Source organism: Anthonomus grandis, chromosome 10 (genome assembly GCF_022605725.1).
Source record: "Anthonomus grandis grandis chromosome 10, icAntGran1.3, whole genome shotgun sequence".
Lineage (NCBI taxonomy): Eukaryota > Metazoa > Arthropoda > Insecta > Coleoptera > Curculionidae > Anthonomus > Anthonomus grandis.
This window is the reverse complement of record NC_065555.1, coordinates 10,991,823-11,011,743: the sequence shown is the minus strand read 5'-3', so window position 1 is coordinate 11,011,743 and position 19,921 is coordinate 10,991,823. Positions and strand designations below refer to the sequence as shown.

Below are 19,921 nucleotides of genomic sequence, written 5' to 3'. Positions count from 1 at the left end.
TTGTAGTTACTAAATTTTGAATAAACTTAACCAAGAAAACTAATACTACTATTTTATTACTACCACCAGTTTCATAAAATATTTATCACACTTAAGAAAAGATTCTGTTTAGCTAAAAATGAGAGAAACAAGTCATGGTATGGTAGCTCTCATATAGGAGTGGTAAGTCTAACTGGCTCAATGGTGCCAGTTGTTTTGACTTTAACTTGTGCAAATGGTATAGTATCCAGCATAAAATCCTCAGAGGTCTTTTTGTGCCATACTTTTAACTCTTACTGGGTTACTTGAATATAACATATAAGTCAAATTGAAGAGATGATGTAGAATACTGTTTTCTTCTTCTGTTATCATTGCTATTTGGATTTTTGAAAATGATACCTTGAATAAATCAGATGACTTGAAATCATTCTTAAGTTTCTAAGTCAAGATTATTCTTCTTAAAGATTTTTTTATGCAACATGAGTTGTAAAATCTCATTCCTCGGACCTCTCTGATGTGACGAGATATTGAAGTTTTCTCTTTTTCACTTTCTATATAACTTACATCTTTCTACAAGTTTTCAGAATTTCCACATTGGTCACCTATTCTGTTCATGAAATTTTTAATATCCTTTAGGTTCTTGTTTACGCTCGCAATTTACTTTGAGGGTTTAAGACATGACAAATATCAAGAAAAGTATAAAGCTCTTTATATTAATCTAAAATTTCCCAATTTGTTGAAACAATCTTTAGCAAATTTCGTATGAGGACTATGACTGACAAATCAAATGCAGACTTCCTGATTGGAAGGACAAAATATACTAACATAGATTCATTTGAAAATTTCGTAAAAGATGTTTCAACGGTAACTCGGTCGTACAGATTATTTAAAAGCCTTTCAGTCTGTAATAAAATCTTTAATACCTTACTGCAAGCTCTAATGTTTTCCATAATTAAGCTGACATGAATTAAGAATTTAAGTGACCCAAAAATTATTACAAGTAGTAGAATTAGCAGTAGTAGGTTGACCAGAGGAAAATTATAAAAAAAATCATAGTATTTTTTGAAAATGAAAGTAGCATCTCTTCTTTACTATTTGCTATAGAACTTCTTTAATAATTTATCAATTGTATCTGTATCTGAATCTGATTCAAACTCTCCAAGAGCGCCAAATTTCTTTTAGAACTTTCTGTAAAACAATATTCTTTGCAGGGGATCTGTCAGCCGCATCTGCATCTACTGCACTTGCTCTCAAACTGATCTATCAACTGCATATGCATTTAATACACCAGCTCTCGAAGATAAATTTGTGAATATAAAATATATCAAATGATATACACCTGAACACATTCAACAACACCAATTTCTTCATAAAATAAAATTCAAAATAGCTTTTTCTATTCTACTAATTTTTTATTATTCATTACAATGTAAAAGACCTCGAGTGAGATTGATGTAAAGCTTCTGTTTATTTTTCTTTTATTAATCTAAGGATATTGTATTGTATTCTTGTATATATTTACCACTACGATATGCCTGTGTGGTTTAGAAAGATCATATTTGAATCATTATTATTGAATTGCACAGCGCGTTTGCAAAATTTATTCTTAAGCAGTGGCTCAGGTATGAGTAGGAACGAAATAAGAAAAATAATATTATGGAAATAAATAGACAGCCATAAAGCAATTTATTGCTCAGGATAGCCTAATCAGTTAATTTAATTAGTTTTTACGTTTTTTAAAAAAGAAAAAGGCATACGACATTTAATTTCTAATACAAGAAAAATTAACACGATAAATTCCTGTGGTACCACGCCCTCAGTATCAAATTGCTTATGTTTTTTTTTTTGGTAATATCAACCTTTAAAAGAATTTTCCAAAGTTTCATGAATTTTCATTGTTGGTATCGATTGCATGAGGAAGTAACAAAAAAACGTCCTCAAATTGAAATGTATGATTTCACTAAGACAATGTGCTAAAAGTCATACATTGCTGCTAAAGATGGTGAAGTTGCACGAATATTGCTTGCAAATGCTTTACCAGCCAGCGAAATCTTCAAATCTGATCTCCAGTGACTACTGGCGAACCTTAAAAAATTGATTAGATCTCTAAGGAAATAGATGTGAATTTAATGAAGAATTACTGTCGATTCTAAAACCTATTTTTAAAGCAAAGAAATTCTACAAAAAGAGAATTATTAGAGGAGCGTTGGAATATGTACATGTTTAAGCTGAGTGTGACAATATTTGAGGATTTATGAATTGGATCTGTATCTGATTCATTCCTAAGTATACGAATGATAAATATTAAAACATGAAAGTACTACCACTTGGATAATGTTGTGATATGTTTCCTTTTTCTATTTCTTGTAGAACTGCCTTCAATCGGTGTGTAAAACAGTATTTTTCCAGAGTATCTATCAGCTGTATTTGCATTAGATGCACCTCGAACATTTATTCCTAGAGTTTTTGATTCCAGTGTAGATTAAATGGTATACCTGAACGTGTAAATTGAATAGCACCAATTTCTCCACAAAAGAAAATTCAGCAAAAGAGATTTAATATATATAGATGGTTCTTAATTACAGGCCTTCGACAGGTTATGACTAGGCTTGATTGTGCCTTATGGTTTTCCTTTGACTTTTTCCTTATATTTTAAGGATATTGTATTACAGTCTTATACGTTTACTAGAGTATACGTTTTCTTAGAGTGTGGCTGTGTGGTTTAGAACCAATCGTATGGTTAATATTGCATTGCATAGAGCTTTCAGTCATAAGCCTGTAGAAATGATGGCCAAATTAAACAAATTGTACTTCACCACTCAGCCTAGTCTCTTCTAGTGACGGCGGTTGCAGAGAATAAAGCTAAAAATTTGGTTTCAATGAAGAAGTGATTTTCGATATTGAGGATTATTTTAAATGCAAGGAAAAATCATTACATAGAAAGAGTATTTATTATTAAAGGAATGTTGGATTATTAAAGGAAAAAATTTATGAATAAAGTCAAAAGTGACGTGACAAGAAATAGATACATCTATTTTACATCTGTATTATTTTTATTGAATCTGATGATCTGATAATTTGATTGAATTCTATAATATAAAAGTTATATTCATTTAGAATAACAGAATTACAATTCCTAAAACAATTTAGTTGTTTATTGAAACCATTATTGGTTTGTGATGATAATAATATTTCGTATGTAGACCTACCTATAAAAACAATTACCTAAGAGTAATTTCTATTTATGCTCTTTAATGTAGGAATTCCAGTTAAAACATCACGAACAGTGAACGTATATGGATATTTTCGCTACCAATCAATAAGTCTATTTCTAAATTAAAATTCATTTGGCGGGGTAAAGAAATGGATTTAGGTCTAACCCCATTTCCAAAAGGAACATTTCCATGATACCTAAAAGTAATAAATTTTGGTTTCAAATTGGGGCATCTTAGGAAACCTGTGTAATTTATGAAAAGGCTATTAAAAGGTCGCTGAAACTAAAAGTAAGGTTTATTTTCCTCAGACATGTTGGGAAAATTTTGTTTGGGAAAATTTTGTGGTTTGTTAAAATTTTACGATAACTATAGAGAATTTTACGATATATTGGGAATATGACTTTATTTTAGAAATTGGCTGGTACAGACTGGCACGAAACTAGATTTTTAAAGGGATAAAACTACTACTCCTTTTTATAGGGATCAAAAAAGCGATATTTGTAAACCGAGGATATTTATTTCTAATAGTCAAGGACACGTATATAACAAGGTTCTATTTAAATTAGCGTTTTCGATAAAATCTACTAACAAAAACACCCAACTAAACATACCTAAATATAATTTTTTAATATCTAACATTACAAAAAAAAAAACACAAATTTAAAGTGCCTACAGAATAAATAAATTAAGGCAATTTTAAAAAAGAAAGACCTACTGTATGCAAAATTTATACTAAGACAAGGCTTCTCAAAATTTTATAATTTCTTAATTTAAACAATAACTTTGAGTCACCCTGTATATATCGTGTTTCAACATCTAAATTACACTTAGCCCTTCTTACCACATCTTGATCACTACTTTCATGTTTTATTAATTTTTCATTACCACCATCCAAAATTGGTCCATTAGACAATGACTGAGCCATGCTTGAAAATGGGTACTGAAATAATGTATTTTATAATTTTTACTGTAAACTGTTGTTACATTTGTCACTAAGATACTGTGCTGTGTAGTAAAGATATAATTATTATTATTGCACTTTAACAATTACTTAGTGAACAGATAAAATGTATTAAAAATCAATCGTTTACTAAGGTGCGTTTATTTTAATTGTGTCCAGATTGATGGGTGTAATTATCAGCAAATATAACCGTTCCGTAATAATATAGAGAAGTAAATAAATAATAAGTAAATAAAATAGAGAACACAAAACCTATGCCTAAACCTTTTAATAATATTAAAAGAATGCCATTATGGACATAATGGAAGACTTCAGTCTAGGACTCAAACTTGAAAATAGGTACTCATAATGAAACTGATTCACCTAAAGGAAGAGATATCATGAAATTATTTACAATAGACTTTAAAGACATACAAGACTTTAAAAGAGGATTCGCCAAAGCTGATTTTATCTGAAAAGTTGAGGACATAAGTTTACCTGTGGATAACCTGAATACAACTGTCATTATGCAGAATACTGATCCAACATAATCTAAATATCAAAAATCATCAAAACATAGACCATATCATCTCCTATTAAAACGAACATTATTAATTCAGAAGCTTTACCCTGGTCGTGGACTACTGGGAATATCAAACCAAAGCTGATATCCCGTTGACACCAATTGCTAGTGATCCTGGTTGTTCAATCTATAGCTCGGCTTAACTAGCACCTTGCTTCATTACTACTATTCACAGAGTCTTACGTCAAGAATTCGACGGATTTCGTAAGCAAGATTAACTAATCTGAATATAGAAAAAGGCTAGTAAGCTTTGACTTGACATGCTCATTGCTTAAAGTTCCTCTGGCAAAGTTTTTTTAGATGCAGAGGGTTATGCCAAGGAGGTTGTCGGTTTTTTATAGACTTATCAAGTAGAAAGCGGATTTTTCTGGAATTTCTGTGAGTAGATTGAATGAGCTCACAGGAACGTATATGGAAAGATTTTAGAAAAAGCCAGCAACATCATCTGCCTATATAATTAGAGAACTTTTCTCTAGTTATAAGAGAGATTGGATAAAAGAATCAAATCCAATAGATAATTAAAAGAGGAGGAAGAAGAAAACAAGTGCTTAGAAATAGATGATGTAAGTATGATCGTCTCACAGCTCACAATAAATTTAAGGAAGTCACTTAAAAAGAAAGCTCATCAAAAAAGATCAATTGAAACTAGTAAAGGATGGGCTGATTAAGGTAATCAGTAAAAAAAATAGATTAAATAATTAAGAGGTAGAGAAGCTGCTCGAATACAAATTAATTAACATACACATTGGTGTACTTAACCACGTGTGCAATATATATACAGGGTGACAATTTAAAAACTTGAAACGGCCATATATTAAGAACGAAAAACTGATTAAAAAACGCTAAAAAGATTTTCTTTAAAACAAAGGGGAAGAAAAACGAGGATATTATCTCACCCTTATCTGAAGCGCCTTGAACAGGGTGATATTCATCCCCAAAATCATAAATAGAAAGGTGGGTCGGGTGGGTCTTCATACATCATGAAGCTTTGAAAATTGCTTGCAATGATAACATAGAAAGCTAAATTTAAGAAAATTCTTCGTTTTAACGAAAGATATCCAGGCAAAAATATAAGGTCGATATTACCAACTAGTAGCCAAATTTGAGGAAACTGGTTTTGTCACCAATAAAAGGAGAAATCAACAGAGATCTTTGATCTAACGCGCAAATTGAAATTATGAGTCATTCTGCAATGAATTCAACTTTATCAACTAGTCAAGGAGCTGTAGCAACTGGATTATCTCGTGAATCAGTAAGAAAGGTACGTGAATTTTATACATTTTATCACTATAAGCTGCAAATACTGCAAGTACGTGGTGACGATACCCGGGACAGAAAAATCCAGTTTTCTGAGATAATGACAGATAGAATTAAGGCAGAACCTCGACCAGTTAAAAATATTTCCTTCAGTGATGCGTATTCCTAAATAGGCATGTTAGTAAGCAAAACCGGAATGACGAGAATCCACACGAAAAGGGCATACCTAGTACTCCCAGAAAATTAATGTTTGGGCTCTTATATTGGGAGTCTATTGAATGGCCATCTAGACCCCGGAACTAACAACTTTTGACTTCTTTTGGGGAGTCACCTAAAATCTGTAGTTTTTAAAATGCAACCTGAGTCACTAGAGCAACTCCATCATAGAATAGTTCAGAAATGCCGTGACATATCCAGAGAAACATTTGTAAAAATACGTGAAGAATTTAAAAAGAGGGCCCAAAGGAAAGGAAGGCCTTATCATTGTTTTCAAAATAATGGAAATCATTTTCAACAGTTAATTAATGATAATAAAAAAGTTTCAAAATAGTGTTTTCCTTGATAAACAGAGAAGAATTTTCTGAAATGTGGCTTTCTATGGTATCATTGGAAAACATTTTTCAAGAGCTTCAAGATGATGTATTACTTGACTCGCCTTTATAGTTAAGATTTTAGGGGTGTATCTCACCTCGACTATCGGGTTGTAGATAAGGGTGGGATAATATGCTTATTTTTATCCCCCTTGATTTTATAGAAACTGTTTTCAGCGTTTCTTTATTCAGTTTTTCGTTCCTAATATAAAGACATTTCAAGTTTTTAAATTGTCATCTAAGAAACCTGCATCAAAGAAATGTTATGATTCAAAACTGTGAGTCACTTTCATAAATCTCTTTAAGTTATTCATCGAAGAATGTACAAAACTTACAAGGACTACATGTCGTTCAATTCATTTGAATTTACACACGCATCAGGGAAGAATTTTTTAACAAGCAGGGTAGATTGTCGTAAATGTTCAAAAAAAGAACCTCTTCGCAATCACAAATTTATTTAAGTAAGGCGCAATATCTAGAATTGAATTGGAATTAATAAAATCATAGAGATAATCATAATTTAATAAAAGACAAGAGAAGAAAGCTGAAGACATTGCAGTGAAAGGGGTGAGCTGGGTGTTTGGAAAAATTTAACATAACATATATTATCTAACAATCTAAGTAGTAACGATGGTTTTTGATAAATAAAAATGTTTCTTATTATTCTTTTAAAGTAAAAGAAGCAACCTGATAAAATAATAAATAAAAAAAGTATGCCAGGGAGGCTACTGTCAATTCTCAATAATCACCTCTAAGAAAGGTGAATAGGCAGATGGTGAAAACTTAATTAATGTAATTCAAATTGAAGATTTTTTATGACTATGAACTCACTGAATCACCTTTATTACAAAATTAGTAGTTGCAAAACTAATAATTAAATTAAACTTTTATACTAATTTTTGGAATATAAACTAAATAGATTTAATTACTTTTAATTGTTTGAGGCTGCTTTCGTTAATTCCATTAGTTGAGTTGAGAATGTTGTTGAATTAGGAATTAGTTTAGTGAACAGACAGGGTTTATTGAAATTATTTAAAATAAATTTAAAAGCATCACAAACAAGTGGATTCAAATCAAAAGGACAAGATAGGAAGCCACGAAAACCAGTAAGGAAGAACTAACTGGAAAATAATGATGAAAATTTAATTTAAGTAATCGGTTAAATCAGCAAGTAATGTTTCACTCATTCTTGCAATTTGACAATACTCTACTATGTGGAATAAGACCAAAGGCTAATTAATAGATAAACTATTTTTTTACTTTATACATTTTAAAATTACAACTACTTTCTAGTTAAAGTGATCCAATACTCCTACTAATCTATAGAATCTGTTTCGACACCAACTTCCTTGTTAAAAGCGTCTGAAAATTGTTTTAAAACCACGAATAATTTATTTAGTCATGCAATTCTAGGGGTGATAATAATTCAGTGCTACAATATGATGCGTGTTTGCGGTGCTGTAGGAACAAATGACTGCACTTAGAGCTTTAGTTAAGGTTTCTTTGTAATGCACGGTGCCAAAATATTTTAAGAAAATTAACTTTTATTAAGGAGAGACGTTTTGTGTGTAATTGTTATTTAGTCGACTATTAAACTTCCATCTAGTTATAATATCATTTAGAATATTGTTTTTTCTATGAATACAGACATGTTTCTTTTAATATAATGTCTGTCTATTTAGTACAAGTGAGTAGTAATTTACTACCTCTCTATAAACATTATAATATTGAGAGTTATAGGAACTCTTTAACGTAAAAATTTTTCTTTAGCTAATTTTTCTTTTTCTTTAGCTCACCATAGTTTAGCCTCAAGTTACTTTCCAGTAACTAATATTTTGATATATGAACAGGTTTTGTCGGAAGCATTAAAGAGGAAGTATCCGGTTGATGCCATTTACTCTGACTCACCCAAGTCAAAAGTCTTGGGTAAATCATCAGTTTTTTTTTAATTTTAATGGCGTCATAGTACTTTGAACATTAATAGCTCAATCGCATTAGGATCTTTCCAATTGCATTTAAAGAGTAAATATCTATGAATACTTATTGCATCAAGTGTTCTACAAGACCCACACTGGGTAGATTCTGAATTAAAATTGAATGAATAGACAAATGACAGTAGGTTCTAGAGTATCTAGTAATTTCTATTTCTGCTTATTATTGACAAACTGTTCTGGATAAAATGTATTCACTCAGTAGGGTAGATATAACATCAAATGACCTAATTTATGAATGTGCTCAAAAGTTTCTAAATTAAAGAGGATTATAGAAATCACAATTATAATAAAGTATTGCCTGCCCTTAAGACAAATTTAATTAGTTTAATAATAATATAATAATAATATTCTCTATTTAGCACTTGGCTAATACATTTAATTTGCTAAATTTAGTAGCATAGAAAAAAGGTAACACCTATATTAATACATAAATATTGTACATTACATAACGCTATTTCTTAATAAATGATTTTTAACATTCATATGAAATTATCTTAGATTACTTGCGTTTTTGATTTTTAATGGAAGAGAGTTAAAAACTTGCAACCTTTCAAGAAACAATGAGTTCTGCAATAAAGTTGATCTAACTCTTGAAATATGATAATCATTTCTTGACCTTATATTATATTGTTGAAAGTTGTATCTTCTCTAAAAAATGTTGCAGATATGATGGCATAAATCCGGCTCTATTTTATAAATTAGAATCAAAATTTGCCTGAAGAATATTTTGCTTTAGAGGAAGCCATTTTAATATTTGAAGCATCTGATTGTAGGTGTATATTTATTACAGTTAAGAACAAATCGCATTACTTTATTTTGTTGGAAGTTGTAATTGATTTAGATGTTCCTGAGTGCAAGATATAAGTAACGAGGAACAGTAATTAAAGCGCGGCAAAATGATTGTAGTGTATACTAACATTTTAGTCCATTAAGACAAGCAGTTAGAAATTTTCCTAAAAACTCAGCTTTTTTGACAATCTTTTTACAAATATAATTTACATGATCATGAAAATTTAATTGTTAATCTAAGAGTACTCCTAAATATTTTATTTCACTGACAAATTCAATTTTTGATTCATTAATTTCAATATTTAAACACTGATGAATTTTTTACAATTTGTTTTGGTATCTATTAGCATACACTTTGTCTTTGATTCGTTTAGTTTTAATTTATTTTTACAAAGCCATTGATAGAAAATGTTAAATTCCGAATAAAAAATACTTGTAGCTTCTTTGGAATTTTTACCGGAAACACAAATTACTGTATCGTCTGCAAATAAATTTACGAAGGAGTTTTGTAAAACAGTATAGATATCGTTTATATAAATAATGAACCACAGCGGTCCAAGAACACTACCTTGTGGTACATCTGTAATACTTTCTATTTTATTTAAAAACTTTTGTCCTATACATACTCCATTATACCTCTTATCCAGATAATTTGTAATCCAGTCCAAAGCTCTATTACACACACCATAATATATTAGTTTTTTAAGAAGAATATTACGATCTATTGTCTCAAAAGCGCGTTGAGATCCACAAATACACTAACTAATTTGTCGTTAATGTCTTTTTGCCATGTCTCACACATATACTGAAGAGCAGATTCACAAGAGTGATTATTTCTAAACCCTGACTGTCCAATATATAATAGTTTATGTTGTTTAAAGTATTGTCTCAACTGCTGGCATACAATTGTCTCTGTAATTTTATGAATGACAGGCAATAAATTTATTGGTCGAAAATCTGCAGGAATCTTTGGAGTGGTTACCTTTGGTATTGGAATCATTACACTAGTTTTTAAATCACTTGAAATTTTTCCAGTAAATAAAATTTAATAATTTTTATTCTAACTCTTTCAAAGGTTAACTATTAATTTTACAGGAATTAGGTCACACCTATATTTCATGAGGCCTATTTCTTAAAAGGTGTAGATCAATATTTTTATGCGTAGTAGTAATAAGCGTACCATTATTTAATTCATAAAGGGGAACAGAAATAGAGCGCACGCTATATTTTGTTATTTTTCGTAGAAAATCTTAATATTTAAACAGGGTTATTGTTTTGACGGGGGGTTAATTAAAATCCGTTTAAAATAGCATACTTTCTAAATATAGTAACACCTTTAATTTAAAATTTGCTTAAAAAAAACAAGTATAGTCAACTCGCTTGTATACTTGTGGCTCGTGGAGATCAGCTTTGAGGTTATTAGGTATTATACAAAACTTATTTATTTACGTGTTTAAGTTAAAAATCATTATTTTTATCGTAACTAAACCCCGAATACCAAATTCAAACCAAATTGGATCAATAGCTAAAAAGTTATATCAGTCAAGGGACAAGTTAGTAAGTTTTACACATCAAAATACGTCAAATATTTGTCAAAATTAATTTAATACCTAAATCCATATTTATGTAAAAAGTTCTTGTATCTTATTGATCAATAAGATGTCATAATATACCTTTATGAATTTATACCCATTCATAAATTTGAAAAGGTATATCTTTGACTTAAATTGAAGTCCAATTTTTAATTTATTTCTAAAAAAATATTTATTTTCAAATATTTATTTACAAGTACAAAAATTTATATACAATTTAAATGTACGATAGCAGTTGAAATCCTAATCCCGCATTTTATTGTTTACCGCTATTACCGTTTATAGTATTTGGTTAAAATTACGACTAAACCTTTAAATTACCAATATGCTGTTCATAATGTCATATTGAGTCTGTCACAAATTAACGATCTGGAAGTAAATCTTGGTGATCACATTTTCAAAATATTAATTCAGTCCATTTGCGGTATTCTCAATTATACGTCCAAGTCAGGAATAGAGCCCTTGTGTGAACATTAAAATAAGATATATTTGTAAAGTTACCGTGCCACATAATATATTCTTAAGTTATATTATCTTTTATCTTTTATCTATTATCTTTGAACAAAATAAAATACCCATCAATTACAATGGCATTTATATCAACAAATTACATTAAAAAGTCTTGAAACATGCAAACATATATACCCGATGGTATTTCACAATAATATCCTCTCTAATAGCAAATTATATAGATTTCAAATAGATTTGTTAGACTGTGCTAATAGCTCCTGCCCTTTACTTCTTGTTCACATCGAACTAATTATATCCATGACACATTTTTAGTTAAGTTATTGTAGTGGTTAATCAATATTCTCATGTTATTGCTTTGAGGAGCGTGGAAGCTTTGGGAAAATTTTTTGTTACTTGACACTGTGACTATTGCTATCCAGTGCTATTTTATGTTATGTAAGGTTGGTATTGTTGAACAGTGCTGTGTTTATTCATTCTTTTTCTTTTTAGTTAATTGAATCACAAGTTTATACTAAGAAAATTTAAAAAAAAAAGTTTTTAAGTTATTTGAGCGGCAGATCTTAGTTTGTTCGACTTGATGATGGTTTATTCGATGTGCTAATTCTATAAGCGTTTTACAAGGCTCCATTCTAGGACCAATCATTTTTCAAATTATAATTTAAAATTTAAGTTCCAAGGACGTTTATTAACACTTAAAGATTGTACACAAAAAATTAAATATTTTTTTATTACAAGAATTACAAGAATTTTTGTGATCTATACTTGTGACATATATTTTTAATAATGAGATACGCCAATGATACCCACATATATGCCAGTTTTTGAAGCTAAACGTGTACTTTTAGTTTCAATATATACTAATCTATTCAAACGACAATGGGTTAAATTTAACTCCCTCAAAAGCATTTATCATTTTCTTTGGTTCGAATAGTAATTGGGTTTTTACCAATATTGGGTTTAAAATGCCAATTTGCAAGCAGTGTTGTACTTCCTTAATCATATGTAAATGGCTTGGTCTTAGCATAGACAGCAAACTTAAATTCCGGTCTCATATAGTAAACTGGCAAAGGTACTACAAAGATCTTTAAAAAGGAATTTAGAAATCTTTATAGTCTTAGGGCGCAGGACAATTTTAAGTATAAACTCTTTAACTTGCTGGGCGTAATAAACAGTATTGCCAAATGTTATACATTTCGTTTGTTTTGTCTGCTAACCTCAAATTTACCGGCACAACTGAGAAATAGACTCTTATTTTGACATGTAATAGACAAATGCCCCCACTCGATTTACTAAATAACCTTATAAACATACCAAAGCACCTTACTGATTTTTTTCAAGGCAGGTTTTCTTATCTTATATCTAAAGTATACAACATCTTAATTTGCAGTAAGCTGGATAATATTTGTTAACAGTCACTTAATTGAAAATTTAAAAAAATACATTATTTAGCCAATATTTATACTATAACATTCAAGGTCTACTTTTTTTTCTCTATCACCATTTTTAAATGTTGTTTTTCTTTCTTTCCTTTCAGTTGTATATAGTATAGTAAACAGGGTGAGTCAGAAAGAATGCACCAATCTTCAGGTGAGTATTGTACGCCGAAAAATAATTTTCAGAAACCCATATCTTCTTATCCGATTTTAACTTGTTTTTAAATTATAGCGTAATCAAAATGTTTTAAAAAGCGCTTCTTATCACAAATGCTATAAGAACCGATTAGTTGGTCCGTTTTGTTATTCTGACATCTGTTAGTGTCAGTGACAGTGTGTTTGATATGTTTATTTCCGAGTTCGTATGATTAAAGTCGTATAAAATCCCACAGATCTATTTAAATTTAGAATATGCAAATATGGTTTATTCGTTGGCCTCCAAGATCTCCATACCTTGCACCACTGGACTATCGTTTGTAGGGCTGGCTGATTTAAAAACGAGATGTACAAAGTGAAAGTAGACATTAGGGAGCCTCTAATCTGACTCGTCAGAAATGCGGCAGTGTTAGTCAAAGAAAGACATGAATTACTTAGAAAAGCAACAAAGGCCCTTCGCAGACCAAGTAGAATATTATGTTAAGAGGTTAATGGCGGTATTTTTAAACATTTGTTAAAAAACAGCGCTATAATTAAAACCATGTTAATGTCTAAAATTTCGTTTGTATGCTATATTTTAAATACTAATGAGAATCGCATAAAAACATATGGGGTTTTTAAAATGATCTTAACATGTGCAATACTCACCTGGCGTTTGATGCATTCCTCTTTACTCACCCTGTATAATATTAATTTCCGTATTTTTAATATTTGGAATACACTCTTTTTATACATGCTCTCTTAGGTTGAGTTTATTGCTTTAGCTGCTCTTCGCTAAGCTAAAATAAAGTCGATTTATTATTGTTATTGTATACTTTAATTTTTTTTGAAACTTAATAGGAAAAAATCTATTAGGGTAAAGTCCGAAAAGCAAGATTTCCGGCCCTCCTACTAATCGACTATCGGGGGAAAACTTTTGTAGATTTTATGTATAACTCTATCCCATTCAATGAGAATTATTCGTGCTAGAAAACTTGCCTATTTACTATTTAAACAAAATATTATTAATCACTAAACCGGAAGTTTTAGTAAAAAAATGGGTTTAAGTAATACATTTCTATCATAATCCATCTTAAACAGAGAGAAGGATAAAAGGAACAAGAGAAGTAACAGAAAGATCTATTAATGGCCACTAAAGCTGATCTAAAGGCAAAAATGAAGAATTAATTAAGGCTATGAAAGAAGACCTAAAAAAAATTGAAAAAGACAGACGAAACAGAAAACAAAAAAACCAAGACCTACTTAATTTAAAAGCAAATCTTAAAAACGATCAGGAAGAACGCTCTTAGAGATGCAGAGGAAAATAAGAGGAACGAGATTCACAACTTCGAGAATATCTTAAAATAAAAAAAGATAAAGTGTTATTTGACTGGCCGCATTATTAAAAGCTACTTTCGATGATACAGGATCGGGATTATTTTTAACATCTAATATTATGTTTAAATTTTAAAATTATCAAAATAATTCAAATTAATAAGCATCCTGTCATACTTCTCTAAAATTATACTAAATTTTACTGACTGTAGATCTTCTCAAGTACTTATTTTATTTCTGTATACGCAATCAAAAAAAATAGGGATAGTGCAACAATGTACAATAATGGCAAGATTAATAATGAATATTGACTAAAATCCATATACTGAACAGTTATTGATAAAATAGGGAGTAAGTTTTCCTAGTTATTGTTGAGTTACTAGTGATAAAATTGAATTTTAGAATATTCATCTGATAACAAAATCAGAGAAGAATTGAAGAGTTATTGAAAAGAAACATTTTAAGGTTATTATAGTATTACTAGTTATTACTAGTTACTATTGCTTTGTTTTCAGTCAGTTTCATTTCTGAAAGTGGAGTTCAGTAGATTCATGTCATTTTGTTTATTGTTCGATAGTAAATTCAGCTGTTAATTCACAATAATCACTAGTTTTGTTAAATGATTCTTATTAAATCTACTTCGTCATACTTCATAATTGATAGTATTATATGCCCACTAGTAGGCCCAAATGTTAAATTGTCAAATTTATTCTACGACTCTATCTAAACAGGACGTTATATGGGCTCTAAAATTATCCTTTTAATACCCTAGTTTAAAAAAGATTAAATCTTTGCATCTTAATGTCATTTTAATTTTTCCGGAACCTACATATTTGGTTAGCGGTTCTCTTTGGATCTATTAAATGAAAATTTATTATAGTTGACGGTTAAATTAATCTGGTTTTTAGCAGTTTTTTACGTATTAAAAAATTAAATTTCACATATGAATTTTTTTAATGTCTTATCAAAATAATTATATTTATTTATATTATTTATATAGACAAAGAAAAGCAATGTACTATCAAAATATTCACAAAGAAACATTATTTATGAGAATTATATCCTTTTGTCGCTAAACTTTGACGTGTTTAGAATCAATTAAGAAGACAAACAAGAAATAACTGGCTTAGAAATTGTGTTCTTTACTGCCTCTATTTATGTTATTACAAAACTTTTTTTTACTTTACTTTTTATTTACGTCTTTTTGGGATGTTGATTTATGTATGTGCCTAAAATAAAATAAAAAACTCAAAGTTTGAAGGAAATCAAGTCATATTAAACATTTGTTTGCTCAACATAGACTTTCTTTGAATCGTTTGAACATTTCTTGGAGCAGAAAAAAGGCGGTTCCTTTATCTTAGAAACTAAACAATTACATTAAGCAAAAAATTAGGTTCTGCCCAATTTTATAAGATTTTATCTTATTAAATGTTATTATTTTTTATCGCTTTTGTTTGTAATAAAAAATTTTATAATTGTAAAAAAATAATTTTTTTAAGAAAATAGGTTGGATATTAAAACATGTAAATAACTTCTCTTGTACCTAGTTGAAAATAATAATAAAAGTTCCACCTTATACACAAAAAAACGTAGGTATCAGAAAATTAAATTTAATATTAATTAAATTAGACTGAGCTCGACGACCTACCCTAATAAACTAATCCTAATTAGCAGAAGCAAAAATAGAAAAGCATCGAAATCAATTAACTAATGTTACCTGTTACCTCGCAATCGGAACACTATAAAGTTCACAAAGGTAAGACAAAAATCGACTGAAAAATTGGAAGAAAGCCGGGGGCAATTCGCAGTCGGGAAAGCCTCTATTCGCGTTTCGTTTCGTAGTGCCCTCTGTAGGACGATCGATATAACTGCTTGTTTGTTGACATATGTATGTATCTCTATACCCGGTGGTTGGTAATTAATTGCTAAAAACCGTTATAAATGTCCTGTATAATTATTTTATTTGCGATAATTCAGTGCATAATTGCAGAGTGCATTTATTCGTTCATAAGCTTTTATTTAGTAAACAAAAGTACATAGACCGCCATGAAGTTTTGTGCTTACATCAGAGGTCCATTGCTTTACCATATTTAACAAATAAAAAGGTATTAATATGCAATGACAAGATCTCGTAAAAATAGTCATGAAAAACGTTTCCTGGCTTTAGGAATCATTACTTTCGCTCTAGATATAAACACTTCTTTAATATAACAAAATCACGTATTCTATTACAACAGGTCATTAAAGAGATTCTAACTTTAAGTTGCTTAAGGCATTTTTTTACCACCAAGGTTTTTTTCTCTTTACGACTCTTAAGCTCTAGAAAATACTGAAGCTTTCACTTTACAATTGCTAATTTAATGAAGGCGAAAAACTTTAAACCTATGGAGCAAATCACTTAAAGAAGTTATTGTATTCTCTAGATATCTTGTTAGTCACTATGGCCCCATTATTATATCAATTAACTAGCGAAATGTATTGTTCTCTAGTTGCAATCTTGTCTCCAACTATACATTTGAGAGCAATATGGTTACAAAAAGGATACATGAAAAAGTTAATAGACAGATTAACCTCAAAGATTATAGAAGTAGGTACAAATGATTACGTAGGAATTATACAAAATATTAGGTGAAAATTAAGACGAAAGGCGTCAACTGAACATGGTACCTTGACCCGAATTGGAAAAAAGCTCAAGCTAGTTTTAATTACAATCAGTGTTTAAAAAAGAAAATACATAATGTTATTTGATAAAATATGAATCTCATGGTTAACATGGTTTATGATATAATTCTGGAATGTATAAAATGCGGATCTTTTTATTACCTATTTAAAAACAAATTTTTATTCCAGAATCAGCTTTATCACGTGAACATGACTTGGATACTTCAATTTACACTGCTTGGAATTTGGCAATGATTATTGCTTTAGTCGAAGAGGTCAAAATATTTTAAACAAATTCAGTCAACCTCTATTCAAACAATATCAATTTGTTAACAATTTCGAGAACTTTAATGTGAATATGAAATTCTGTATTAACGATAGAGAACACTTTCAATCATACATAAGATGTCAACGTCAAAATTTTCAGCAAGAAAAAAATGTATATATTTCCAGACATTTATGCAGTCCTCCCAAGGGAACGTAAATTAAGAAAATGTACTTATGGATTATCTATATAAATACGTAAGAAACAAATGCTTGCTATTAAGTCAGAAAAAGGTAAAACTAAAATGACAATTAACAATTGGAAAAGGTAATGAGCAAATCAATTTGACAGTTTGCGCAAGGAACAAAATTTAATTCATATATGATTATATACCCAAGAGTTCAATACGCTTCCAAAACTTCTAAATTCATCATCTATTATCAATAGGTAACATATAGTGATAGACATGTGCTACAATTTTAATGTGGATTATTGTGTTATATGCTAGGCTTATGGAATCTAATGAAAATAAAGTGAAAAGTGCATAAGAATCACTTAATCAATCTATATAGATTAATTAGGCATCCGGGAGTAAAAATAAATTTTGAATAAATGAAATAGTTCTAATATTGTGAATTTGGCTGCTGGCGATGCAATAATTGCTGCGTTCGATAATAAGTATTGACCAAGCAAATGATTGCCACTTATCATGGTGTCCTTACCTAACTGGCAAGAAAAAACTCAAAAAGATGTTAATAAAAATTTAAGTATTAATAAGATAATAAATGAAATACATGTTCATGATACGGGTCAATTTATCGGTGTATTTTTAGATGAAGTTTTAAACGTAGAGATATTTTGTATTATTTCAAAATATATTTAGTCACATAAATATATTTTGTCACATCAGCATCACTTAGATAATAGATATTTTATATCTTTTCAATAGTTTTTAATTCCTAAATCACAGTTATCATTCAATACTAAAAGTTATGCAGTACTTACGAAGGTTTATGAGAGTCACCGCTAGGCACTTTGTATTATAAATGTTTCATACAGGAAACATTACAAGTATTACCTTTAATCTTTTGTGCATTGTAATAAAAGTCTAGATCAAAATGATCATTTTGAAAAAAACTTTTTCAATACAGAACTTAAATTAGTCGTTAATGAAATCTCCTTGACTTCCTTAATATTTTATTATTATAAACATACATACCTCCCGTGTGTCTTTCTTAAAGTGTCCCCACCCCTATAAACTTTTTGTTTTTTATTTGATTTCCAAAAAAAAATTAATAGGGCTCAACATTCACTTTTTGAGTATATGCCAAATTAGTTCCAGTCGTACTTATGGGTTCAAAGGGAGTCAAATTTCAGAAAAACATATTACAGCATTCTTTAGAACAAAAGAATAACAATAATCTTAATCAGCATCACCTAAAACCCCCCTGTTTTGTACCCCTCTAATTTATAAGGTGTCCAAATAAAATGGTATTTATTTTAATGAACTTGTTGTTGTTTGTTGACTTATTGTTTAAAACACTTCAAAAATTTATTAACATCTTTATACAATTCAAACATATAGCTCAATAATCGCTCAGTAACACCAAATTAAATGTCCCTAAGCGTTATTTAAGCTTTAGATTATATTACTTTTCGATATGTCCACCGAATTTTCGAATGCACGTTTCAACTCTGGGACGATTATGGACTACAACTTTTTGCAACTCTTCTTGCGTTATGCTTCTGCAAACTGCAGTAATGGTATCGCGAAGTTCTTTTCGCGTTCGAGGTCTATTGACGCATACTTTATTTTTTAAGGAACCCCAGCGATTTGGACACATCGATTAGTACTGTTCTACGTTGAATACAATATTACTAATGGACATGAAATCAATCAATCAAACATGAAATGGACAAGATTTAATTTGAATACAAGTATAATCAAGTGTTGAGAACGCTTCAATAAACGAATGAGTATCGTCGGAAAATTAATAACCTTTCTTTGTTTTAATAATCTTGCCTTAAAAAAAATAACAAACAAATGAAAAGTACACCGGACTTTCAAAGAATCTTGTTTTTTTCCTACTTTTACAAATTATGACACGCCATTAAATCTGCCTAAAAATTATTTGGTATATTTTTTCCGTTGTGTAAGAGATCTCTAATTTTAAAATGTATTTATTTTTTTACACCTTGATTTCCACGTTGGAAGTTACACTAAAGACCTGTATAGATTTAAATATTGGTTCGTAACATGTTAATTACTCACTTGACTTTGCAATATTTCTGTTTTCTGATGTAAAAGCGATTTAAATCATAAGCGACACTAATAGAGTAATAACATTTATATCAAGCATATGGGCAAAAACGGCACTTAAGCTTTTTATCGCACTTTATCGAGTACTTTACATGGATCTTATGAAAAGTGGCATAATAAACTGGCATGTATTTGAATAAATTATGCTTCAAAATGTAGGAAGGATTATTAAGTAAATCATTGTTTATAGAAACTGAAATAATTTTTTAGTTTCAACTATTGGAATTATAATACATGGAATAAGTTTGATAAAACATATAGTACATAAAAAAAATATAGTAATAGCTACTAACTTAAAAAGAAAAATCATGAATAGCAGATATTTTATAATAGATGTTTTTTATTTTCTCTAAAAATATTTT

General features: G+C 29.5%; 1 protein-coding gene across 4 annotated transcripts in view; it reads right to left on the bottom strand.

Annotated features, from left to right (window-relative positions):
• The window catches only part of LOC126741069 (microtubule-associated protein tau), a 31,280-nt gene extending 17,506 nt beyond the window's left edge, over positions 1-13,774 (bottom strand). For 3 of the 4 annotated variants that reach the window (XM_050447376.1, XM_050447373.1, XM_050447375.1), the window contains exon 1: positions 4,036-4,134. In XM_050447376.1, the coding sequence (XP_050303333.1) occupies positions 4,036-4,119 (84 nt within the window). In that variant the 5' untranslated portion in view covers positions 4,120-4,134. Of the gene's footprint in view, positions 1-4,035; positions 4,135-13,677 lie in introns of those variants that run through there. The other variant, XM_050447374.1, reaches the window with a different exon arrangement.
• Positions 13,775-19,921: the final 6,147 nt, after the last annotated feature.